We start from the raw sequence: 27116 nt of genomic DNA, 5'->3' as shown, positions 1-27116 counted from the left end.
TTTTAATAGACCTTAAACTTTAATCACGTTACGTCAACAGAATTTAATTTTATCTGATGGGTTAATACCAAGTAGCACTAATGTGAGCTGAATGGAATTTTTGAACCCCCCCCCCCCCCAAGTCTAAATTGGAAAAGTGTGCACATTTTAACCTCTAAACCTAAATAAAACACATGAACACCACTTGATTCCAGTTGCTGGTATCTGCATAAATTCATGTCACTATAAATCCAGATGTTCTGTGAAGGTCTCAGAGGTTTTTGTCAGAGGACATCAGTGAACAAAAAAGGCGTTATATTATGGAAACCAAGGAACACGGCAGCCAGGTGAGGGAGAAAGTTGTGACGAAGTTTCAAGTCGAGTCGGGTTGGAAGGCAAAAGCCCGAGCTTTGAACACATGCTGAAAATGGAAACGCTTCGGCTTTTAACCGATAAGGGGGGGGGGCTTTAATTAGATAGAAGAGGAAGAGGAGAAGCAGGAGAGAGGAAGAGGAACCACAAAACGACGTGTTGGGTACAGGTGCGGCGTACGGGATCGGGCTGGCATTACGGCTTTTCCTGCTACTGCATTAACCTCGTAAGATCAAAGCGTCGTGGTTCAAACCTCGACTCTGAGGCCACAAAATTATTAATTCCCCTTCAAACATATGTAATTCATTGTTTTGACAGATCTGCAAAGGAATTTCATCCAGAGTGAGTCTTCTGCACTTCTCACTTACCAGACAATTAAAACTGTTTTCAATCATTTTAATCATGTCCATAAATGTGCACAAGATTTAAAGTAAATAAAAAATACCTCTTTGATTACAAACATGAAGATTCACTCTGGATTAAATTAAATTAGCTGGATCTACCATGAGAAATTTAGGTACATATTTGAGATCAATTTGAATGTTTTCAGCAGTTAAAAAGCCTAGGTTTTGACTAGACCACTTTGGTATTTGGAAGTAAAGGTGCCATCGTTTTTAATTGTCATGTAGATGAAACACACGGCCGTTTCTTTTTGATGGGGGATTTTATGACATAAACAAGATTGTGCAGCTTTGGGGATTGTTTAGATTTTTATGAGCTGCTTGTTTTGTGGGCTAATTTTTGATTTTGTCATTAATTACGTACACACATAGGAGCTTTGTTTGTTCAAAAAACGTGGCACTTCCACACCGCTAATGAAGTTCTTTTGTTTTAAAATTATGCTTCCAATTTTGTCTCTTTTCATCTATTTGAACCATTGTTTCTATAACTTCAAAAATCCCATCTGCATATGTGAAAGGTGCTTCTACAAAGCACTGACCGATCAAGTCGAAAATACGTTGACCCAAACTTTTTTCTGATTTTTATTTGTATACATTTTTTGATCACCCAACGTTGCTTTCCTTCACTACTGTGTGTTTTATCTACAACGATGTCCCAACAACACTTAGTGACATTGGTGAAGATGCTTCAGACTGCGCGTACTACAACGTGAATAAATAAAATCTGCAAGCGTTTGACAAATAAAGCATGTGTTGCCATCTTATGTCTTTGATCACAGCTTTCGTGGACTAGAGTCACACACATCGCAGCAGCAGTAATGATGGAAGTCAAGCCGTGAATCCGCGTGATGTGGGAGAGGCGCTTCTCTGCTCTGCCTGTTTGTGCTGTACAGGAATTTACCCGAGAAAACATCCTCCTCACATCTCCTTTCTCCTCGCAATCTTCCAAAACGGAGGCCGACGCGTAAGCAAGCTGACACGGAGCACCGAAGGTTTTCCCCGCACGCTCTTGACCTCAGCCCCCGAACCGAGGACTGTCAGCTGGGAGGACACGGTGAGTAATAGGGGAGCAGAAGCAGCCAGAGCTGGACAGCTACATTCTTCCTCGAAGCCGCCTCACTGCTCTGCTTATTCTCAGGAAAGTAAGACACGATGTTTTGAAGCGTCTAATTCCTCCAGGTCCTCCCGCCGCTCAGGAATGCCTGAGGAGTCCAGATTTGGGTAGGTAGGACGTAGCTGAGATATCCACTGGAGGTATTTGCAGCTGGAGCGGTGGGGGAAAGACATGATGTCACTGCGAACGGCTCACAGTCATGAGATTTTAATAATGCAGTGATGTCACGCAGCAAGGAGCTGTGACCTCTCTTATGGCCTTTTTCGGAATGCCTCTTTATGTGATACCGCAGATTCTCTCTGGCCTAAAACCACTGAACTAAGCGAGGGGGAGAAGAGGGTGGTGCTGATGTAATGAATGTATTTTCTCATGAAATACTTTCTGATTGTATTCTCTGTTGGAACAGTAATGTGGTTATTTGCACTTTAAAACATTCAACCTTGGTACTATGGAGCCAAGCTGATTCTGTGTTGGAGTTAAGGAGAACTAACTGCATTCTCTGTCTGGAGCTTATTCAGTGTGACATTTTAATATATGGGTGATCATATTCTGTATTATAAAAAGGTGGAACGAAGCATCACTGTCAAAACAAATATATTTTGTTGCAAAAAAAAAAAGAAAAGAAAACATATTTTCAAACAGCTTTGGCCATTTGTAAAAACAGGCTAAAGTGAAGAGTTTTTTTGTTTTTTTTGCAAAGTGTCACACTTCACACGTCCAAATCCTCACTCTACATTTATCTGGTGCCAGTTAAAAAAAAAACACCCAAACATAACCAAGCCTCACTGTGGGAATTATCACAATTCAAGTAGTTTAAGTTATTAGTATTATTATTATTTGAAATTGCATTTAACCCACTTTTCATTTTCGAAGGAAAACATTTTGCCTGTGTTCTCATCCAGGAGAATTTGTTTCTGACTGAATGTGATTCTCATGCAGTCTGTCTTGTCACTATTTAACAAATCGGCACACATAATATTTTGAAATCTAGTTTCGCATTTGGTTGACAGCTGAAAAAAACATAATGTCAACGGAGCTAAGATATTGTTAGACAAATTAATTTCAGGTTTTGACAGCCAAAAACGTCAAACCTTGTTCAGATTTGGTAAAAAAAAAAAAAAAAAAACCCCACCAAGATTGAATTTAATTCCACTTTTTTCTGATTTTAAATCCTCCTAAAACGCATCTTATCTCAATAATCAGGTTTTAAGTAGGTAGTTTTGTCAGCTGGCTCAGGTTCGTCTGACTAGGAACGCTTCTAAAAAGTTGCATTAACGTTTGTGGTGATAACAATAACTCAAGAGATTACAGGTGGATTTAGTGCTGCCAATAAATGCCAATGAATGTAATGAGCAGAACCAGAGTCAGCCTCTTGAAATGTATGCTTCCCACTCACTCTGTTGGGTGACGCAGTAACACTGTATTCATTCAGTGTATTCATTCAGAGTCTTTTTTTTTCTTCTTCTTCTTCTTTTCCAGAGCCCATCAACAAAATCTGAGAAACAAAGGCTGAAGAATCCATTGCAAGACTTAAAGAAGGAGTGGATCATCTTGGAACTGCAAAGCCTTTTCTTTTCTTTTCTTTTTTTTTGTTTTGTTTATGTCATGGTGAGAAAGTGTTGGAAAGACAGCAGGAAGAAGACAGCCTGACAGGGAAGGACACAGCAGCAGAAGAAAAGCAGTAAGTGAAAGAGGCAGGAAGAGATAAAGGGACAGAGGAAAAAGGCGGGCAGGTAGGTAAAGTAAAGGTAATGGAATGTCAGCAGACCTTTAGACTTAGCCTACAAAGAAAAGTTAAAAAGAGAGCTTGTCGTGTGTAAAAGGAACAAAGGTGGACGCCCTTTTTCCCCCCAGACTTTAGATTTCCTCCTTCCCTCCTCCTTTTTCTTCTGAGTGCGCAGTTCGATTCTCTATCCCAGGATCTCTTGAACCGTTTTTTCTTTTCCTGTGCTCCCACAACCACCACTTGTCTCATCATCTGTGTCAAAAAAAAGTGCTTTCATTTTACTTGTGAAACTGTCCAGAGGGTGAGGTAATAGGGATCCATTACAACTGGCAGTGAGTGATGGGGCTCATAATACTTTTTATTAGACAGTTAGCATCGACAGATAGTTCATATTATGTTGTTACAGAGCCGCAGCAGCGTAGCGCTAATTCGTTTTGCTTGTTTGAGCAGCTCCTCGGTTCTTTTATCCCGCCGCACACCCGGCGCTTTTTAAAAAAAACGACCCGCTAGGGTCTAAATGTGAAGAAATGAAACGCTTTGCATCGCTCTCATGAACATGAACATATTTGCAAAAATAATTTGTATGAACTCTGGAGAAAAAAAAGGGTGATACTTTGTAAGGAAAGAGAGACTAAGTTACTTCTTGCTGTGGTGTTATGCAGTTTAAAAAAAAATCTTAGTCATCAACTAACCATCTGGAAGAGCAATGCTCTCTCCACACTCCCTCTGTGTGTCTCAAGTGGTCAAATGTTTCTGGAATATCACTCCCTTCAAGCACTCCACATGCTGAAGTGAGGCAGTCTTCACCAGTCCAAAGAGGTTAGTGGAGTATGGGCCTATGACATAATGATAATTATCTTGTGGAAGGGGATTTTATATGCCGTTTGTGTCATTTTTGTTGCACTGGCACATATATCTGATATAAGGGGTAACTCTAAATTGCTATGGTAAAATAATTTAAATGAATCTTATGCTTTTGAATCAACTCCAGTACAGTTCTTATTCGGCTACTTCACTTGCTGTGGAGCAAAACTGGCAAAAGCAAAAAAATTAAAATTTTAATTGTTTTGGAACTTTATCAAAAACTATTTTAAGTATGTTTTTGTAATTGTATTATTGCTGTATTTTTCTTTAATCTTGTAAGCTGTTTTATAATATTGCTTTATCTTAAATGCATCATTTTCTCCTTACAGCACAAAAAAAGTGACTTCGGATGGTTTCAGAGACCCTTTTTTATTTATTTTTTTATTTTTAGGAATTACTTATACACACACACACACACACACACACACACACACACACACACCTGAAAGATTCTGGTCATTGGTTGATTTAATGATCCTGTCACTTTGCTCATTAGTTAGATCAGTCATTAGTAGCTACAAATGTCAGTAAATGCTCTACATGCCTCAAAGAAAAAAGTAAAAAACAGAAATCCTGACTCTGTTATGCACTTATATATATATATAAAAAAAAAACACTTTTTAATTTGCAAATATTGAAGTCATGGAAACATGCTTGTTCTCACTACTGGTTGTAGCTGTGCTCCGGGGATCATGGCGTTGGCGAGCTGCATCTGTTGGGCCAACATGGCCATGTTTTTCTGCTGAATTAGGTTGTTCCTTCCGTTGATCTCCAGCTGTGTCTTTAGGTGCGGAGGAGGGTGCAGGTACTTGCAGTTCTCCCTGGAACAGCGTCCCTGGTTAGGTGGGAGAGAGAGGAACGAGGTATGAGAAAAAGAGGGAGGAGGAGGAGGGGCGAGGAGGATGAAGACAAATGTATGGCCGACTGGAAAAAACTCTGTCGTGTAATTGCGGCTAAATATCACAAGGAAAGACCCTTGACTCAAGCTGATGCAACACTTTAACAGAGATTTTAAGCTAAGTTATCATTAGGAAGCAAATCGGGGCTGTCTTCTTCATTTATATATATATATATATATATATATATATATATATATATATATATATATATATATATATAGCTTTTTTTTACTAAGATAACTGGCCTGAATTAGCTCTTTTTCTGTTTTGTCTATGAGAATAAAAAAGTGTCTTCGGGTGATTTCATAGATCCTTCTTGCTTATATTTTGTTTTTTTTTTGTTTTTTTTGCTGTAATAAGATGATTCAAAGCCAAACTAGACATAATGAAATATGCCAACATAGAAAAATCAGGTGATTTATTTTTTTTTTAATTAAGAGTTTTCAAAATTATCAATTGTTTTACTCTTTCAGCTTTCATCATTAGCTGAAATGGAGGGAAAATAGGTGGAGAGGTTCACATAGATAAATGTTAGAGATTTCTATTAAACATTTTTGCCTTTTCTTAAGTTGCAGCCAGAATTCTCAATCTGTTTTACTGATTTAATGTGATCAGAACAAAGTAACGAATAATTGTGAAGTGGAAAGAAAATGATACTTTGCTTTCTTTTTTTTTTTTTCACTACTAAAGAGACCTAAAAGCGTGCTGAGCGTTTAAATTCGGCCAATACTTTTTGGAATAGCGTTTAGGTGCAATTTCAGCTACAAGTCCATGGTAGTATTTTGCACATCAGTCACTGGAAAGCAGCTCAGGCTCAGTCAGACAGAGAGCATCCGTGAACAGCTATTTTCTGCTCTGGTTACATGTTCTCAGTCAGATTAGGTTCTGAGGATTATCTGACGCATGAATATGTTTGATTGAAATTATTACATTGGAGCTGTGTGAGTATGTTTAGCATTGTGGTCCTGCCCTGTACTTAGCTCCATCCATCTTCCCATCAACTCTCTGTTGTTGCTAAAGAAAGACATCCCTGTAGCATGGGATTGCTACTATTATGTTACACTGAAAAGACGCTCTGCTCAGGCTGATGAAGTCTTAGTTTTCCACCACAAAGCACTTTGTGTGCAGCCCAGAAAGTTTAACTTTCATTTCATGTGATCAAAACTCATTCCTCTAGATGTTTGATGTGTCCCCTACATTGAGTTATTGCAAATTTTAAATTGATGTCAAATAACTTTCAGGTTTTTGGTTTTCCACTTCTCCATAAAGACGAAGTCAGTGGTGAGTGCAACCTGTCAACAGATTGTCCCACCTAGACAACAGGCCACGTTTCCTCATTTAATTTAAAAACAAAAGTAAGGGAAGTTAATACAAAAGCATTCCTCACGGTTCAGATGTTTATAAGTAAACAGTTTTTGAAGTTTAAAGAAGAGGTGGTGGTGGTCCATAATGTATGGACTTAAAATTTGAAGGTAATATTGCGATAATGGTAAAAGACACAAAACAAAAACTATTTATTACTTCTCTTTTAGGCAACTGTATGGCGGTCGCAGTGTGACAACAATCATGGCCTCACAAACACAAACACTGCTCTTGGTAAACATTTGTAATATGCTTTTTTAGGACACTAGTCACATAATGAAGTGTGATACTGCACTTAGGCATTTATTAATATGAATAATAACTCATATTATTATTAATTATAATATTGTTCGGACAATCCTGGACAATTGTCGGGATTGTCCGTATTGTCAATTCCGACAATACGGATTTCAAACGTTGTCATGATAAATTTTTTTATCATGATGTTAAATCAGAATTCTTATCATAATAAGAAATGTATCATGATAAATGTCAAACGATGCAATAAATGCCCACCCCTACATTAAAAGCATTTCACCAAAAGTTAACCAGGCTGCCAAATGTTATGCACATCAAACAAAAGTTGTGTTTGTGGTTTGTGCTGAAAAATCTTTGTTTGTGCCTCCATAATTTTAAAGATAGGGTAAGTTTAAAAGAAAAAGAAATGTCTCCGGTGTATCGTTTTTCTTCTATTTAGGAAATATGTGCTACCTAAGTCGGTACCGATAACATACCAATAAAATGCCAATAAAATACACGAGTTTCTAATCGTAAAATGCGATGGGTAGAAGAATCAAACAGAGTAGAAAACACTGAAAGACAGCGAACCGCCACTTTGATTCAGTTCTGCCTCTTTGGCTTAAATCAAAAGAAAAAGTATTGTTGTAATATCGCGTCCTAATCCCCCTTTACTTTACCGCCCTTGAGACTGCTGGATGTGTAGCAAAAGCTCCATAAGCGACTATTGATTGCCTCCTGAATTAACCAAATGAGTTATGTGTCAATATTTGAGATCATTGAGGAAAAGAACAGGCTGGAGAACTGATGGAGGATCGATACATGATTGAAGCCTTCTGCGAGAGTGGCAAACACAAGCACACATAACAGAGGTCTAATATTATTCCAGAGTCTATAGACAGAGCAGTGTGTGTGTGTGTGTGTGGGGGGGGGGTGTGCGTGTGTCTGGGTGCTTGCTGCTGTGGGTGATTATATTCATCCAGCAGCCTAAGGGGACAAGGAGAGAGTGTAATTTACACTCTCATAATGCCGGCTCCTTCAAATACTCCCCCAGATAGCTGTAATATCTTAGATGTCTCCTCCTCTTTTTCTTTTCGTCTCTGTCTCTCTCTCTCTCTCTCGCTCTCTCTCTCTCTCTCTCATTGTTTCCATCTTTCTGGTTCAATCACTTCAATATTCTGAGCCCGGTGCTGATATTTACTCTCATCATGACTACAGAGCAGAGCAGCTGCAGTGCTGCTGTGATCTGTTCAGGTAAATGTGGAGAAGGCGCACAGCAGAAAGTCCCGCTGCTCTTCTCCTTTCTTCCCTCGGCTACCTCATCAGAATGCGTCGACTAGCCTCTCCTAGCATTACTGAATTTTTTTTCTCTTTTTTTTAAAAGTAAAAGTATTTCAAAGAAAGATCCAGGGGAGGAGTAGGAGAGGGGGGGGAGCGAGCCCTGACAACACTACAGTGCCACCTCTCATGGGGAATTATGAGCCCGCTGCTTTATCTTGGTGAGATTACCTGCTGCTCACTGCGACCAGCTGCAACACCTGCTTTTCACAGCCTAACACATCCACTCTTCCAGCTCCTCTTTTATTCCTGATGCTTCTCCTCTTTCTCACCCCCACCCCTCCTGTTTCATCTCACTCCATGTCTCCCTTATCTGCGCCTCAGATTTCCTCGCGCCGGCTGTTCTGCCTGGCGACAGACTTCGCATTGGAGAGCGACGGCGTGTTGGGGCGTGTTGGGGGGTACCTCCGACATTTCCATTGGCCGGCGCCGAGACGGGAACGGTACTCCGAGCCTGCCTCCTGGCCTCGAGGCACACATCATCAGAGCTCCGAGTCCGGTTCATCCCCGTGTGTTACTGTGACTATTGATCAGCGGGTAATTGGTTAATGTCTTTTGATTTTCAAAGTACATTCCCTCTGGCAGAATACACTTAAGCATGTCATCTCCTGGGTGTGTTTGTCGGCTGGTATCACTGTTACATAAAGTCTCAGCCATTAAGAGTTTAGCAGGTTTGAAACACTCATTTTATTTAAAGAATCATGATGAGAAATAACTACTCAGGACATGGTGAGCGACGAAGCTCACCAAAAATAAAATAAAAAATACATATAAGTACATATCTGTTTGTTCTTAAATAATAATTTGGGCATGTCCAAATCAAAAGGGAAAGTTTAAGTAAAGTGAATGTCATAAATCATAGCACTAAATAATGAAATTTGAAATTAATTGATCATTTTTATAGTTTCTTTGACACGGAGCACCGTCGCATATTTTAAACAGTAACTGTGGCTTGTAAAGTAAATTGCCCATCTTTCAGATCGAATGCTTTGACTGGAGGCCAGAACACATACATTCATGATGTGATCATTAAATGAGTTAAGCACATGTTTAAGAAAAGCTTTTGCTTTATGTCTTTGACACTTCTGGACTTCCATACTTAAAGGACAATCAAAGGTTCCTTTTTGTAAAGGGAGTTAAGGATGCAGATATTTAATGATAACGTGATCAACGTGAAGTGAAATTGTAATTGTTCTGATTAAATTAATAAATAAAATAAAAAAACAGTTTAATAAAATAAATAAGAATTGTTCTTCCTAAAAATATCTGCATGCAGCACATAATTCAGATATTTGTTTAATCGCAATCCGTTTGTAAAAATTGTTAAATAATTTTAAATGATGTTGAAGAGGTGCAGCTGCCTTTAAATTAAAAACTTAACGATGACAAAAGTATAATATCTGCACAAATACAGTTGTTAATCTACACTATCACAGCAGCTGACTCTTTAGCTCTTCTAAAAACAGTTTGAAAGGCTCCTTTAGTTTTAGATTTGAGGAAACATCATCCATCCATCCATCCATCCATCCATCCATCCATCCATCCATCCATCCATCCATCCATCCATCCATCCATCCATCCATCCATCCATCCATCCATCCATCCATCCATCCATCCATCCATCCATCCAGTTACAAAAAAACACACCCAGTTTCAAAACACAGATATTTTTCTTCCACACAATCCTCAGTTCATTCTGGGTGACCTCAGCCACTCTAAGGTCAGAAATTAAATTCCTGCAGGGCAAAGGTCAGCAACTCCAGTTCTCAAGTGCCACCATCCTGGATTTCTGCTCCAACACACCTGAATGAAAAGGCAAAATTCTCTACTTGGCATGTGTTGAAGAATAAGAATAAGTTATTAATCTGAAAACTATAATTAGGCTATTTCAATCAAGACATGTTAAGTTTTAAAACTAGCATATTCTAAATTTATTTTCTTAACAGATGTCAGCAGGTTTTGCAAAGGCCTGGTCGTTAACTATTCATTTGGTTCAGGTGTGTTGGAGCAGGGATGCAACTAAAACTGGAGGACAGGAGCTGCTGACCTCTGATCCTGGGGCCCTTTTCCAGTATAAAGCAGGAATCGTGGCCAGATACACCAACCACCTCAGCTGACTCTTTTCACTATAGAAGAGCAGTAGCTCCACTTGAAACTGAGGATTCACATCTACTTACCATATGTAAATGTTGGAAAGTTGGACCAATAAGTTGAGAATTTAAGGTTTTGCCTCATCTGTCTCTTTGCTGTTCAACAACTTTAACTTCTACAAAAAAAAAAAAATGTGTATAAGATTTGGATTTATGAAGCCACAAGATTTCCAGCCTTTCGAGCAGAGAATGATTTATTTATGATAAAATTTAACTTTTTGTCCGCTCAGTTTTACAGAACTTTTCCAGTCTTCTGGTCCCACTGGGCCGCTGAAGTTGTCCCAGTTGATGGCATAAAACATTAAAATAGGCATGTTGGTTTTAATAAATATATATACTTTTAAAATTTAAGTTAAAAACATTTTCAACTTGTTTTGATTTCTGTTATGTCTTGTCCTTTGGATACTTGACAGTCATTAGAAATGTATGAACAGCTCTGCTAAGCTACATTTCATGGTTTTCCTTGGTTTAACTTGGATTATTGCTTGAATTTGCAGCTCAGAAAATCTGGAATATTTGAATGCCCCTGCAGATTTAACTATCATTTGTGACTGTGCTGCTGTCTGAGCATGCAGTTATGGCAGATGGTAATGCCCAGGCATTTTCCTGTCCCTTCTCTGTCCTTTTCTCCCCCTGTTTAGACAGTGTCAGTGAAGGTTAATGGTGAACCTGTCTGATCCGAAGTCACTGTTCCTCTCAGGTTTGTTAGCTGCCAGACTTTACTTAAGCTGACTCCGTTCTGCCTTCAGCTGTCTGCCTGTTGTCCCGTGACACGCTAATGTGCCAACAGGCCACTTGCAACTGTCTTTCACACATTATCCCGACTGCTCTATCTCCTCGTCGTCTCGTCTTATCACGTTGCCTACTTTCTGTGTGTTTCCTGCTTCAGGTAGGGTCCCTGAAGATGGAGGGAAGCTAAATGAGCGAACTTGTGATTTTTTTTTTTTTTTTTTGAAGCTATTTCCTCATGTCCTTCACAATAAGGTGTTATCCTCCCAGAACAAGCAACACATGAGATTCAGGTCAAACAATTTAATTTAGAATTAATCTAAAAATGCATTTTTGATGCAATGAGACCTTAAACACTTTCTATAAGAGATTAATTTATTTACACTAATTCTTTGCTTAAGGATGAGCAGCGTTACTTTGCTTATTTAGTTGAAATGTCAGTAAAATAAAAGAACATTTGTAAAAAAATATGTCAAATATAGAAGAAAGAGGTTAAAAATGCAATTTTTATATCAAATTCCAATCTAGATGACCTGACAAATTTCTATTTTACTTCAAGGTTTAAAGTTTATCTCTTAATATTAAAAATAAATCTTGATTTTTCAGTAAAGAAGATGTAAAATTACGTCAATGGCATTAAAATTAACCAAGTGTCTCAATGTTAAGGTGTTCTTATAAGTATCTAGGTTCTTCTGAATGTCACCTGCATAATTGCTTTTGATTTTGGAAGTTTAGGAAAAAAGCATGTAGAAGGAGGACGTACAAATTAAAAAAAAAAAAAAAAAAAAAAAAAACGTCCAACCAGAACCAGAACAAGCAACTGAAAACAGTATCATGGTGCAGCCATTGTATAAACCCTCACGTTAATGTAAACACGCATCTAAACTGATGAGTGCTGAAGGGAATACTGAAGAACAAAGTCGACACTGTGACCCCTTTTTGCACTATATTATCCCCGCCTGAAAGACAAAGTATTTCTAAAATTACAATAAATGGAATTTTTACATCAGCGCTACATGAAATGACCGTGCAAATTGAAAGCGGGTACTCCAGTTAACACCACATTTCTACTCGCTGTCTGCAGTCTCCCTCAGCCCTACGGAGTGCAAGAAACCTGTTAACTTTGACAGCGCTATTTTAAAGTCCTATTATCCAATAAAACATCACCCTTGGTGAAGTTGCAATTACACGCAACAATCTGGTACAAGGTCTGCACGACAAAGGGTAAATGTTGTCATCTGACAGCGGGCTGGAGGCTATGTGCTCACGTTCATGTTCAAGTCATTTTATTGTAATAAGAAAGCTTGTTTGGGTTGATGTTGACGCCCAAATATTTCATGCTCTAAACATGCCAACAATTTCATACAGGTATCCGTCTGCTGCTCAGAACATTTTGGCAAATATGGCAAAATCGCACAAAATTTTCCAAATTTTACAGCCGGAGTCTTCAGCAGTAATAGTGGTCACATCATGCAAAATCCACTTTTTTTAAGAGTGCTTAAATACATTTTGTGATATACTTTGAGTCTCAAAGAGTGCAGAGAAGTTATTAGTTTCTTCCACTGCTAGATAATTCTGTTTGGGTTGCTTTTTTTTACTTTTCTTTTTGTATCTGCTCAGTTTATTTATTTTTTTATTTTTTTCTTCTTTTTTTGCTGCTTTGTTAAGCGGTGTCACGGACTTCTGGCTAACAAATTTTGCAAATATGCCAATTTTATTTCTCATAGCAATTTTGCAGGTCAAGTTCAAGGACGCTGAAGCTACAAGTGGTTAAGTCAAAATGTCTGGCTGTTTGGTGTATTGATCCACACAATTTATGACGCAGTCCCCCAGCATCAGAACCTGGTTCAATTATATTTTTCTTGGAAATGTACCCACATCGGTGAAGCGCTTCAAGGACGAGCAATCTTTGCCAGTATCTAGAAGGACTTGAAATAACAATTTAGACATGACTAAATGTCCTGGCCATTGCTTCAATAGTGTTTTCTGCTTATATCAGTGCATTGTACTCTTTTTTAGTTCCTTGAGGACATAATCATGTTGTGTGTTTTGAATACTATTACTACATAAATAGTTTGGCCTTGTTTTTTTTTTTTTTGCAGTTTTGGTCACATAATCAAAATGCATTCATAGCATTCTTGGTGCTAGAGTTAGCTAACTTTCTAGCCAGGTTGAAGCCTTGTTTGCAGAACGTGTTCATGATTGACAATGAAATCTTTAGAAAGGTCTAAACTTAGCAAGGTTGTTATTTCTCAGAAAGAAAAAAAAACCCTGAAAGCAGCTAACTGTGAGAGATTGATATAGCGCTCAGTTTAGCAGTGAGTGGCTGCTCAAAAAACTGAAAAGACCTTCAAGTTATACATTAAATTCAGAAAAGAGTTATGAATATTTTCTTTCAAGTAGAGGGATATAATATATGTTTGCTACTATCTATTTTGCAATCAAATGTTTTTATCTGACTATTGTAAATGTAATTATTTCTGAAATGAAAACATTGTTAAATTCACAAGTAGATGTCTTGTGAGATGTCATTGCCCTCAGATAAGATCAAGATTTATTTAAATGATAACATCAATCTGTCCCTGCATGACATACATATTCACAATCTCATGAGTAAGAAAAAGTTTATGCTAAAACAGAAAAAGCAAATCCCCTTAAAATGAACGGACACCAAATTGTAAATAAGTAAAAGTGATTGAAAAAAAAAAACATTTAGTGACTAAAGCAAAACCCATAATAATGCTCAAGAGATTTTTTGGGCAGTGGGGGGGAGAATCACCAGAATAAAAAAAAATGGTACCTCAAAATCTTTAGACAATACTACAGGTCTGTTCATCTGCATGATGATCACTTGTGTTATCAAAATCCGCTCTGAGGCTGTGTCACTTTTCAATTCTTTTATCTGTAAAAATTACAACTAGAAAAAAAAACACAACAAAACCTGCAGCAGAATTTCTCTTGTGAGCTAAAAACAGAGGCAAAGTCAAGAGCACCAGTGTTCAAACCCAAAACATTCTGAGCTTTAAAGACAGAAAGCCAGCAGGAGGCAGACAGAAACACAAACGCCCAACGTGTTTCTCCTATTGGTATTAATCAAAGGCCGTCTGTGCAGGTGGTTTCAGCACCGACTCTGAAGGTGCACCATTCAAAGGGTTGAGCGGCACGCTGCTTTCCAGTGCGTCCGCTGGGCTTAATCGCCTGCTGATGCAAAATGATCTTTTAATCTACCCAAGCAAAATTACTAATTCTGACTAAAACTACAAAATCCAACTCCTCTGATCTTTCCTGCCTTCTCCCCCCCTCCCGCCCTTTTCCACTCCCTTCTGTCTGAGCTGGCTGCTGCCACACCGTCAACACCGTGACCAGTGTGACAACTGTGGAGCTCAAGTCTGGACATCCCAAGCCCTTGTGCATTATTAATTCTCTTTCAGCAGCTCTGCCTCCGCCCTGCTCCCAAAGACAACCTTCAATCAACTAAGAGCTGTCTGGATAAAGGCTGTGACGAGAATACCGAGCATAGATTTGAGCACACATATACTCTCACACACACACACACGCACACCCCCCCACACACACACACACACGCTGGCACAGTGATTTCCTAACTAAAGGTTCCTGTTGGCAAGCATACGTCAGACAAATTATGACATCAGACACGGCACAAAGACGAGCCTGTCTGAGGACGGCGAGTACTGCCAGACACTCATACACACGCAGACTAATAGAGAGACTATATTTTTATTAGTAATACACTCCAGCCTTCATGCAGCGGCTAATCACACAGTGTATTAGAGAGCAGATCTGGCCATAAACAGCTTTTTCTCGATGGCTTCTTCTTCTTTGTCTCTCTTTGTGTGCTAATACGAGGTGTCCATATAAGTCTCATTATCTCCTTCCAATCGTTTATCAAATCTGGAACACCCCTGGTGCACCAGTATAATAGCCTGGATCAGTTAATGACCTTAAAAATCTCATTTAAGTGGGCAGAGAGACGCGCCGCTGGGACGACTAAGATAGAACCACGGCCAGAAGAATCACGGTGAGCGACCGAAGTGATGGTGTGCGCAAAGCAGAAGCTGTCTGGCATGAAACAGCGGACGGGTTCACAGACGGACGCCGCTCCAGACAGTAAATCCACTACGTGTCGCAAATGACACACAGTCTGAGAAAAGCTTTTAGCTATAGTGCTCAATTAGCAAAAAAGACCAATTACAGCCCCCAACTGCACCACTTAGCCTGGCAGAGTTAGCATGTTTGGGTTGGGTGCGGGTAGAAAGAAAAAAAATCGTTAGCCCAGGAAGCTAATGATGGGGCAAAATCATTAACCATAATGGCTAATGACATCACTTTGATATAGTGGAGCTGAACTGTTCTAGATTTCTGATCCAGCTTTGGAATGCTATTGCAACTCATCTCTTTTGGTCTTTTTCTCCTAAACTCTTTATAGCGATATCACAAAGTCCAAGTCATGACTTAAGTTTTTAAAGTCAAGCTCAAGTCAAGTCTAATGTCTACAAAAAAATGGCAAATTCAAATCAGGACTTAAGTTTTTAAAGGCCAAATCTGAGCCAGGACTGAAGTCTTTAAGGATAGCTCCAAATCCAGTGTCTAATCTTCTCAAGTTCCCATTAAGCAAAGCATCAAGTTGTGAGAGAGCGAGCCCAAGTAAAGTCTAAACGCTTTAGGGGGAAACTTTGAATCTTGTCTCAAGATTCAACTTTATAAGGGCAATGTTAAAGGCTCCCACATACTTCATCCAAAGCAGTTGGCGCGTGGTCATGTGGTTGCAGACCGTCTGTCTTTCACACAACCACCAGGGGGACACCCCTCCCACTTCAGCACACGTCACAGCCATTAACAGGCTCCATCATCTGCTTTGCTTTAGCGAAACATTCACAGAGAGAGCGACACACCTTTCTGCAGACAGGCTCCTCTGTGGACAACGACGTCACAATTCCCATCCAAAGGTTTTTAGGTGCTGGACAGTCTTGTTATTGTAGCAGTTATTTAGTGAATAATCTTGTAATTTGCAGATGCCCGTTGTTGTCCGATATGGAACGTGCTGGAACTGAACTTATCGGAAATGTCACAGCTGAAGTAAAGGCCCGCATTCTCTGGGGAAATAATGTTAACTGCACTGATTATGAACCTACGGTGGCGACGACTTAAAATGTCGACGTTTGTAATAACGTTGTCTTTGCTTCCAAACAAATTGTAAACAAAAGATTAACTTCAGTCTTGCCTCACAGCAGCTTCTCACCCATGGAACAATAGTCCACACAACTCCTTAAGGACACAAATAAACGAATAAATGAATTTTCATTTATTCATTTCAGTTTATTATGGAAAATAAGGAATTTTTTTTTTTCTCAAAACGACTCAATTGGATTCAAGTGACTCCTCATAGACGTTCAAAGACACTTCTATCAATTGCAATAGAAACGCCACCACTCTAAAACATCTTCCTTTAATGTTTAGGAATGCTATCCTAACAACCCTATTATAAACTGGTCCTAGTTTTTTTTCTGTGCATGTTAACTCCTTCTGGCCTGCAAGAAAATGTATGTAACATATTGATGTGCAACTCGACTAACTTACAAATACGACAAGCCTGCATGTGTAATTAAGTCAGCTGATTGAAATTAACTGTAGCAGTTCAGGAGTATCTCCATCAGCAGTACATTTAGACTGTAATTATGTTTGAGTGAACCGAGGCAGCCGTTCATCTCAACATCCTAGTGGTAATGCTGAGATGAAGATTATATGCTGTGTGAACAGCAGCAAATATTGACAGAAACAATATTCTGCTTGAAGTAACAACTCACAGTTTACTGGCAGCTTTCTCTCTCACACACACGATTCTAATTCGTCACACCTGTTTTGTATACAGTTGTTTTCTTCCTCAGCACTTCAGCGATGAGTCATGGGCTAAAGCATCAGGACGAGCCAATAGGACAAAACCAGAACAGACCACCAAAGCAGATCACCTCAACATATTGGTTGTGACTAGAAATTTTGTCCATTAAGGTTATGAAGAGAATCGGTGGCAAAAAGAAACCCTAACCGCCTTTCGTCTGAACTGACAGGCCTAATTCAAAGTAGACACACAGGTTTGTTTTCTGGTTGTACAGAGATGAATTGTGGAAAAGCTCGAGTGTTACGGACACCATTTCTAGGCGCTGCATATTGAGCCTGGTGAGGCAAGATATTTTTATGAGTTGCCACATATTTCCCCTGGTTTGTTGGTGGACTTTTACCTTCAGCTCACCAGCTGAAACTAATTAATCCAACGACCAGGTCTTCTCCTGCTTCCTAGAATCCACATGGATCTGTGTCCTCTCACTTCATCACGTCTCATCACAACTGACAGAAGTTGATTTGAAAGTAAACTTATGATAGGAGCCATAGACGCATCTGTTGGGTACGGCTTTGTAAACCGTTTGTTTACCAAGGCAGAATCAGATGTGCTCAACGTCCCTCCATCTTGCTACATTTGTACAAGGCTCTAAGCTCCACATGAAGGTAGAAACCGCTGCAGCAGAGCTCCAGGAGACGCGAGTCTCCGATGTAATCTTTTTGGGTTCGGCACAGGACATTAGTTGAACAAACTGGCAGATGATGGAAATGGGCCACATTATGTAGGGCTGCGTATCATGTGATTTTGGGGTCACATGACACCTGAGCCTGAACCAATCAGGATGTGTTGCTGACTGCTTTGAATAGGAATATCCTCGTGGTGAGAAAAGGAAAGATTGAGTCCAATGCCAACGACCTCTTCTCAGGAGCAAGACATATTTTTATTCATTGCTCAATAAACTCCTTGATCTGGCTGTGGTTGCACAGAAATATGCTTTGTTTTCTCTTATGCTTGTAAAATAAAATAAAATGAAAAAAAAAAAAAAAATCAAGTAAAAAAGCCTCTGCAGTGAGTTTTCCTCTCCAGAGGATGTGGCATACTTGTAGGTAGTAAGTGCTGTTGTTGGTCTTCTGAGAATGTCACGCTGAGTTGTGCAAGGCAGTCTCTAATTAGCTTTGTCCTCATTAGGTTTACAGCACTATCTTCCCTCAGACGGGGGGGGGGAGGGAACACACGCGCGCTTGGTCACACGTTCACAATCACACGTGTAAAAACAGAGAAAGAGTGAGATAGAGAAAGGCCACCCCACAGCCCCCCCGAGACCTGGCCCTTCTTCTTCTCTCTCGCTTTCAATTAACCTTCCTTCTCCAGCCTCAATCCATTCATCTTTTCTCTTCATCTGTTCTTTGCTCTCAGCCTCACCGTCCCTCTATTCACAATCTTCAAAGTTTACTGCAATTCAGCTTTATCTCTCATTCACCGGGCAGAGGAGACAGCTAGAGAGGAGATCCATTTAAAACCGCCTGGGCGGAAGACGAGTGAATACGCACAAAGGACGCAACGGCTTTGGGGCCTAATTATGACAAACAGCACATTGAAGCATTTATACTGGAGGTGCAGGGGTGTTCATAAGTTTGCATACAGCACACTCATCACTGGTATGAATACCAAGATAATCAGGATTTCCAGGAAGAGTGAGATTTATATGCATGTGGAGCAAAACCTGAAATTAACAGCTGCTCATATAAACAACCAATTCAAATTAACTCTAGTGGCTAAATATCTAGCCAGGATTACACCAGCAGCCCCAGCTCACTAAAGAATGTTTATCTAATATTTCCTGGTTTGGGGTAAGTGCTTGTTTATGCCCCGGTGTGGGTTTAAATGAATTAAAATTTTTGCAACTCATCCCCACTCTCTGAAATTCACTCAGGCTGTTTGCTGTACAATCTTACCATCCTGGAAAAAATGGTTCCACCGTGACGTTAAAAGGGCAAAATTGATGTGACATTCACGGCGATAAAAAATGCATGCAAACGACTGAGCGGCGCTATCGACTTCACAGCCTGCCGAAGATACACTTCTTTCATTTATAACTTATAAACATGCAATTTAATCCCAAAAGTAATACAGAAACATGCTCTGCGGTCACTGTGAAGAAGACCCGAGAGACGGGCCAACAAGACATATTAAACTGTTTGCCTGCATCTCTATTTGAAGATTGTAGATATTCCATGTACAGGGATACAAAATGTGAAGTTGTCCTTGTAAAATGAACAAAAGCCAACAAAGTCTAGCAGCTGCCTTTGATTCGCGTTGTGATCTTTCGCATACAGACAGAAGTGTTTCCAAAGTGAAAACAAAGAATGCTGCTCTCTGTAAACTGTGTTTTTGAAAGCAAACAAACAGTCACAGCTGCTTAGGAGCACAAAAAAACAAAAATAATGTGGGCTCTTTGACATATTGACCTGTGGAGAAATTAGTAGTATCAAATGGCTTATTTATTTCTCAATCCACCCCCCTGGGTGACATGAGTCAGGATCAGATGCCTTTTTGTCAGGGTGCTGGAATGTATCATTAAGTTCTACTTCTGATGAATCACGCGGGTAAGGCAACGATTCGAAAGGCCACACCCCGAAGCTTCCAAGAAACACAGAACAAAATAAAAAGCTAAAGGAGACATCTCCTCTTACATGGACCCATCAACAGAAGCACGCACACACACACCCACACACACACACACACACACACACACACACGCACACACACACACGCACACACACGCACACACACACACACACTGTAATTTTAGTTCAACAAAGGATGTCGCTGTGCTGGCTTCGGCTGCTAATGTCGCTGTCTTGAGGTTGAAGCAGATATGAGGGGATTAGCATTCATTAGTCCATAAAGTAATGGTAAGCCTGGCGCAAACGCATCCAGAACAGTGTAAAGACTAAAGACTCAGAGAGTGACAAGGCAGGAATCTGTGTTATGTTCTGTAGCAGCCAAGACAGACATCCTGTGTGGCTACACCAGATCTTCATTATATGATGAAATTGAGTTTGAGCAAAAAATTTATAATTTGTTAAAATATTAATCTAATTAAATGTCTCCAAACAGCCTCATTTCTTACAGCTCTGGGAAATATTAAGAGAGCACTTACAATTATCAGTTGTTCTGATTTTACATTTTATAGATATATATTTGAGTAAAGGGAATATTGTTCTTTTATTCTATGAACTACTGACAGCATGTCTCCGAAATTCCAAGCAAAACTTTAGTATTTATTTGCAGAAAATGAAAAATGGTCAAAATAACAGAAAAGATGCAGTGCTATCAGACCTTAAATAATGCAAAGAAAATAAGTTCATATTCATTTAGAAACAACAATACTAATGTTTTAACTCAGGACGAGTTCAGAAATCAATATTTGGTGGAATAACCAGGAGATTTTCAATGGAGTTCAGTGCAGTGGACTCTTAATCTTTTCCAGAGCTGTATATAGCACTTTTCAGGACACTCAAAGACACTTTACAATGAAATCAGTCGTTCCTAATCATGCACACATTGACATGCTGATGATTGTAAGTGAATGGGAACTGTACCAAGTAAACATTTTTTAAGCATCATATCTTTTCTATACTGTAGCTGAATACATAAATCCCTTTATCGCAGTTTATCCATCTTCTCACTGATATATTTAACAACCCAATGCACGATTGCCACAAATCACTTCAAAGTTGTCACAGCAGTCACTTCACGACGCTCCAATGGCGTCTGCAGACGTCATATTGCAATTTAATAGAGCCTGTATGAGATGTGATGGAAAAGGGTTATGTTTTGTGGATGTGCAGGCGACAAATCGGCAACTACTTAACAATAGTCACATGACTATAGAAAAACATATCTGCCAAAAATATTTCAGACATTTAAGTAGCTCTAAAGTGGTTTGAGTTACTGTCAAGGTGCAGCTAATAAAGTGGCCTTTGACTGTAAGACAGTATAAGCAAAAAGGATACCTTAATTTGTAATTACAAGAAAGTGGTTAAAAGTATATATATACCGATCACGGAGCATGCCACATGATCCCACACAGACACCATGAGCAGAGGGCCATAGCCCATCTTCATCACGCAGTGTCTTCTGGCAGCACACTCTTTCATATTGATCCACACTGATCACCCTCGGCTTGTACCACTTCAGAAGGGAGCAGGGGATCAGTGGTCAGGGTTATCACCTTCCCTTGGGCTTCTAACAATATGCCCATTGTCAAAATCCCCAACGAAATTCAGCCTAACCGACTTAAAGGATCGATAAAAATCTCTAATTTGAACGAACGTTTGAAGAAAGACGTCTACAGGCTGGGGCTGTAATGGAAAGCGAGCCGTCGGACAGATCCTGCACAACACAGCTGCTGTTGCCATTTCAGCTGAGCCTGAGACTGCCGTAATCCAGTTAGAGCCTTGTGAGGAATCACAATGACCAACAGCAAGCCCTTCAACAAGCTCTACAACAATAAAAGGGATATTACAGACATTATTCAACCCTGAATATTTCTAGCTGACGACTGACACAACTCCCATTTAATCCCGCACCTTTCCCCCTAACGTTATTGCGTCTGTCACTGCACACCCCGTCCATCAGCAATCCCTTCCTCTCCATCTGTCCGTCACTCTCCAAAACACCCTGCTGGATGTCCACATGCTTATCAATCACTCTTTTGGGTCTCAATCACCCCTATTGTTGAGCGTTCTTTGTTCACATGTGTCATTAATCTGCTGGGATGACACAGCGCTTTTCACCGTCTGTCTCTGAAGAGATTGTATCATTTCCCTCACATCATATGTCACGACAACCTAATTACAGACTCAGGCATTTACGTACATGGCGTCAGACCGTTGGGTCTTTTGACAGACAGACTTGTCTGTGCTGCAGCTCTGCATGCAAGCAGAAGTGAAAATATATTTTTAAGAAATGTAATTCAGGGTTAGTTAATCAGCTTTTAGAAAGACTCTGGAGTGAGAAGAAGAAATGTTGAAAGCAGACAAAGACATACACTCCATAATAGTCATGCAGATCAATATTGGATGGAAAGTGCTGCCCAACAGTGTGAATTTATGTTGATTAGCACTTCTTACAGGTCTATCTTTTTGTCCACATAACTCTTTCCCCCTTTTTTTCCCTCCTCCATTAACAACATGTTTTGTTTGGCCTCAACACTTGCTCTTTCCTGTGTCTGCCTATGCCATCTAATATTCTGTCTCTGTGCAGCGCAAACAAAGTCGAGAGGAGGTAACCGAGTTCTTTTCATAAGCGTGATAAATATCCCACTTCTGCGTTTGTGGCTGATGGGTCTCAAGGACGAGATTTAATGAAGCTCTCATCCAACTCTGATTATTTTCTAATTAAAGAAGTGACTGATGGGGGCAATGACTACATTCATGAACGCATGCTTATAGCTTGTGGGGTTTGTGAAGAGCCAACACAAAGACAGTAATCATATTCTGTCGAACCTTGTTTGTTTCCCTCCCTTGAGAGCTCAAATCACTTGGCGGAACAAATTACAAATCTAACATAAAATGATGTCTAATACAACAAAAACTGTATTAATATTCATAATAGATCTGTACCTGATTGGTTATTGAGGATTGTAGGGGTATACCCGAGTCAAATATTTCTGGTGGGATTTGTGAGTGTGTTAGATTTTGCTTTAGATATATTTCAAGAAAAGATCTGAAATGAGAACAATGCAAAGTTGTTGAAATGTTAGCTCATAAGGAACTTGCGATCCTGAGCCAAGGATAACAATGCGGTCTGATGAAGGCACTTTCAAATGTCCAGAGTCCAAACCCTGCAACGTCAAGTTGATTTGTCATTTTACCATCAACCACACTCTTCACTGAGTAGTGAGCTACAGCGAGAAAAAAATTGAGCGCCCTGCGACTTGGGTTCTAATTTTCATCTTAAAATTTCAGATGAAATAATCCAAAAAAAAAGAAAAGAAAAATCCAGAAATCACGGTGTCTGATGTTCAAATACTTATTTTCCTCACTGGAAGCTCCTTTGTTCTTGTGGCTGGGGAGGGAAATCTAGCACAACTCATGCCTGACCTCAAATTAGCCTTTATTTATAGTGCAGAACATATTTTTGGGGAAGAAGGAAAGAAGGCCTGACGAAGATATGCAAACGGTACACTGGATGGGAATATTATTTGGAGTGAGATATTGCACAGTTCTGTTTTTGCAAGAGGCATGTGAACATTTGGAAACCTTTTTGTGTTTAGTTTTTTTTTGCTTGACAGAGACGGTTTCCTGTAGTGACATGTATTTTGTGGTGGCACATCCAGGAGGATGTCTCACACATATTACTGACAGTTCCACGTCTGTCTGACTGCTGTCATGTCAGGTACAGGCTGTCCACTGCAAAAAACATCTTTCTGTTTTCCAAATTTCCCTTCAAATTCTTTTCCGAAAAAGAAACTCTGGAAGTAAATGCTGATGTGCATGCATAATCGATTTAAAAAGGAATATGAATAAAAAGACCCCAAAACTTACTTTCCTTCCTCTTTTAGTTCACAACGCCATTCCAACCAGACCCAAAATGGAGTGATAGCCCATAGTTTCTCGTGACTCTCACATTTGCTAAGCTCTATCTTAGTATTTGCCGTCGACAGAAGGTTTTTCTGTCTGTTGTTTTCTTAATGTCCTTCAGGTTGAAAGTGGACAATTGCACATAGGAAAGCTAAAAGAACTGAAATCCAGAGAAAGGATTAATAGCTGCCCTAAGAGAAGGAGGAAAGACGAGGAAAAGGTAAGAAGTGCCCTCTGCCAAAAAATGACAGGAGTGTGAATGGGCAGACAACTCGGTCCAGGTTGAATAAGTTGCTCTGAGCTTCTTTACTTTTGCTAAGGTCCTTTCACACCTTCACTTATTTAACAGTTTGTTTTGTGTATTACAACCTGATGAATGGTGAGCCTCAGCGACAATAAGACAACTGTGAAATAGAATACAAGAGCGGAAGAGCAGATGAAGGCCCCGGAAGACACTGCCACTCCTGGAGACGAGAGAAGTTATTTTGTAATACGGGTAACGGGTGGGTGAGACACACAAATGGGGACCGATGCGTCTATCGCTGATCATGAACGACAACTGCAACGAGACATCACAAAATCAGACCGTCTAAACCTCCAAGGTCCTCCAGCTTTGCGGGAGAAGTGCAGAGAGATCGGTTATATTGAGCGAAGGTTTCCGGGCAAACGTCGAGGTCATAGGCTGAAGGGTGCTTAGAGGCAGGAAAAGGATGACTGCATATGGCGGCGGGCTAACTTCTCCATGCCCTTGCATGCTCGTCGGCGCTGGTGTTGTCGTGTCACGTCTCCATGCTGATGCAGCATGTCTAAAGATGGATGTGTGCAAGTCTATGCTGATGCAGCTTATCCACAAATGGATGTAGAAATGATGGTCTCTCTGAGGACACAGAGACATTTAGAGGATATGCTTCAGACAAAGTTAATAGCTGCTGGTGTTTTTTTTTACTGGTTCCATCATAGCAGCGTTCTAATAGAAGTTTGTCTGCGTGGGGATCTGCGGGATAAAACAGGTGAGTTGTTCGAAATTATTTTGCTTCTCTTTGAAATGATAAGTTATAAAATAATCTGTGCAAAGCTGTTGATGGTAGAGCAGTATTATTATTCTTTAACATTGTTAAAAAAAGGTGTTGATTTTAGCACAAAAACACAAAATAAACTAATTTCTCCTAATATGGACCCTCCCGTCATTTTTAAAGCAGTTTGGTGCAAATTAAGATTATCTGTGATGTTTTGCAGTATGCTATTGTTTTAAGTCATAACAGTTTGCTATTGTGTCAATAAGCATTAGCATTATTATAACTCTAAGCTAAACTTAACCTTTATTTGTGTCTTATAAACATTCCAAGCAAATATGTTGCTTAGAAACCATTCTTCTGAAATATTTTTGTCCACAAATGACTATTTTTATGTAAGATTTAAATCAATTCAAATAAATAAATAAATAAATAAATAAATAAAACTAATTAGAAACCTTGAAGATAGCTTTACATCAGCAGTGCATGTAAACACTTAGAGCGGTGTAAAGGATCATTAACCTGACTGAGGCTGATCCACTGAAGAATCGCACAGATGTTGAGCATGCAATGAAAGTCCAAACCAGCAATCGTGCATTTCTCATTCCCATTCCAAGTGAAACATCCAGAAAATTCCAAGTAGACTATAATAAATTTGCTCAGATTTATTTATTGCTCAGAGTTTATTTTGAAACAATAACTCAAGATGGATTTTGTTAGAGTTTAGACCCAAAACCAAACACAAAAATGATTGAACCCAAAGAAGTGTGAGCAATATCCACCCACAGAATATAAATGACGTCTTCCCGTCAGCCAGTGAAAGAAGAGATTGAAAGCAAACAACTTTCCACAAAAATTTGAGAAATGCTGTTTAAAAAAACAAACAAACAAACAAACAAACACAGGAATGAACTTGAGTAAAATAAAAGTCAAAAGTGCCTGGGATCCCTGGAAAAGAGGAAAAGAGGAGAGGAGATCACTGGGGTGTTGAATGGGTTGAGCAAAAATAGATTAGCAGAGGTAATGAGAGGAAGGACGACGAGAGCAGGAGCTTGACGGTGGAATACAGATACAGAGGAGATTAACTGAGTTTGAGTGTGTTTTCCTTTCAAAGAGGTTCTTATCCATTATATCGTATCCCTCTGTGCAGGGCGTGCACACATGCATACTCACACTTACGCCTGCTGGGGCTCCCATCCCTATGCATTGCAATATCTTTTCTCTTTGCTTTCACATCTCCATCTCCTCCTCTGTGCACTCACACCTGCCTTTCTTCTACATTTTCTTTGAACATCTAAAGTACACGTCAGTGTAGGGCACCAAAGGTTGCAGCACTGAAAAGTTACCACAGCGAGTTGTATGGGTGAAATGCAATGACATGTAAACTGTGTGCGGAATTGGAAGTGAACTTTAAATGTGTGCTTTCATCTACAAAGAGGATGCAAAGTGAAAGCAACATGATGTGAATTTAGGTCAACAAGAAAGAAAACTGTGCTACACAAGTCGTAAGTATCTCTCTGGTAAAAAAAAAAAAAAATGTGCACAGTACAAAATAGTTGTTAATTTAATTCTTCAGGATGTTGTTTTCTTGTTCTATTCCATTAATTTCCAGGATTTGTCAATTCCAGTCCTCACGCTCATGGAGTAAGAGTCAAGCTTTTCTTCTACTTCTCATTCTCCCCGTCCATCCAAATGAATCCTAATCCCCCCAAAAAAAGAAAAATGCCTGCACTGCAAGCACCGTTTTCTAGAAATAAAAACTTTTTATGCATTTCATTTTTTTAGGCAACTAGGAATATATGGAACTTTTAACGTACCAAAGAATAAGATTTGCTTGTTTACAAATGCGTACATGTATTGTTGTTCAAATACAAGTTTGGGTGGCAACTGCTTTACATTTTATTATGTCTTAACAAGCCTGTTCATAACAAGAGCAGCCAAGAGTTAAATAATAAAGGTCCAACATCTATGTACCTTTTTTATGTAGATGTTGATGTAAAAAATGATCCATATACCATGAACACTCCCATCTGTAGGATATTTCACAGCCACTTCGACACGACAATTTCAAGTAATTTTGTGTTTCTAGGGAAATAAGGTTTTCCGACTTCATTAAATATTTTCTACAAGAAGGTAACATAATCGCATTGCAATGTAAAAACAGAAGAAAATAATAAAATGCATCACATAGATTAAATACCTTAGAAAACTCCAGTAACTAGATTTTGCACAGTACAAAAAGAAGTGAAGACTGAAGAATCTGTTTGTTTAATCAACTGGAAATAATTAGCAACGAGGCTAATTGCCATCTGAATAAAATCAATGTGTCTCAGTGTCAGTTTGTTAAAAATGTCACCTCCTGTTTTTGTTTTACAAGATCTGATGTGAATTGAGGCTAAAAATCAGATGATAGTCCATTAGTTCTCCTAACAATAAGAAATCAGATTTTAGGGATATTAAATTCCTATGTGAACAGCAGCACAAA

The 27116-nt window shown here is 39.4% G+C and overlaps 1 protein-coding gene across 4 annotated transcripts in view; it reads right to left on the bottom strand.

Annotated features, from left to right (window-relative positions):
* LOC106927079 (muscleblind-like protein 1) overlaps nt 1-27116 on the bottom strand; it is a 71491-nt gene that overhangs the window by 20400 nt on the left and 23975 nt on the right. For all 4 annotated transcript variants that reach the window (XM_015002396.2, XM_015002398.2, XM_088011995.1 and 1 more), the window contains exon 3: nt 5121-5291. In XM_015002396.2, the coding sequence (XP_014857882.1) occupies nt 5121-5291 (171 nt within the window). The remainder of the gene's footprint in view (nt 1-5120; nt 5292-27116) is intronic.

Source organism: Poecilia mexicana, unplaced genomic scaffold, assembly GCF_051168715.1.
Source record: "Poecilia mexicana isolate PSO_F unplaced genomic scaffold, ASM5116871v1 scaffold_13, whole genome shotgun sequence".
NCBI classification, from domain to species: Eukaryota; Metazoa; Chordata; class Actinopteri; order Cyprinodontiformes; family Poeciliidae; genus Poecilia; species Poecilia mexicana.
Note: the sequence above shows the minus strand (reverse complement) of the source record. Positions and strands in the feature narration are given on the sequence as shown.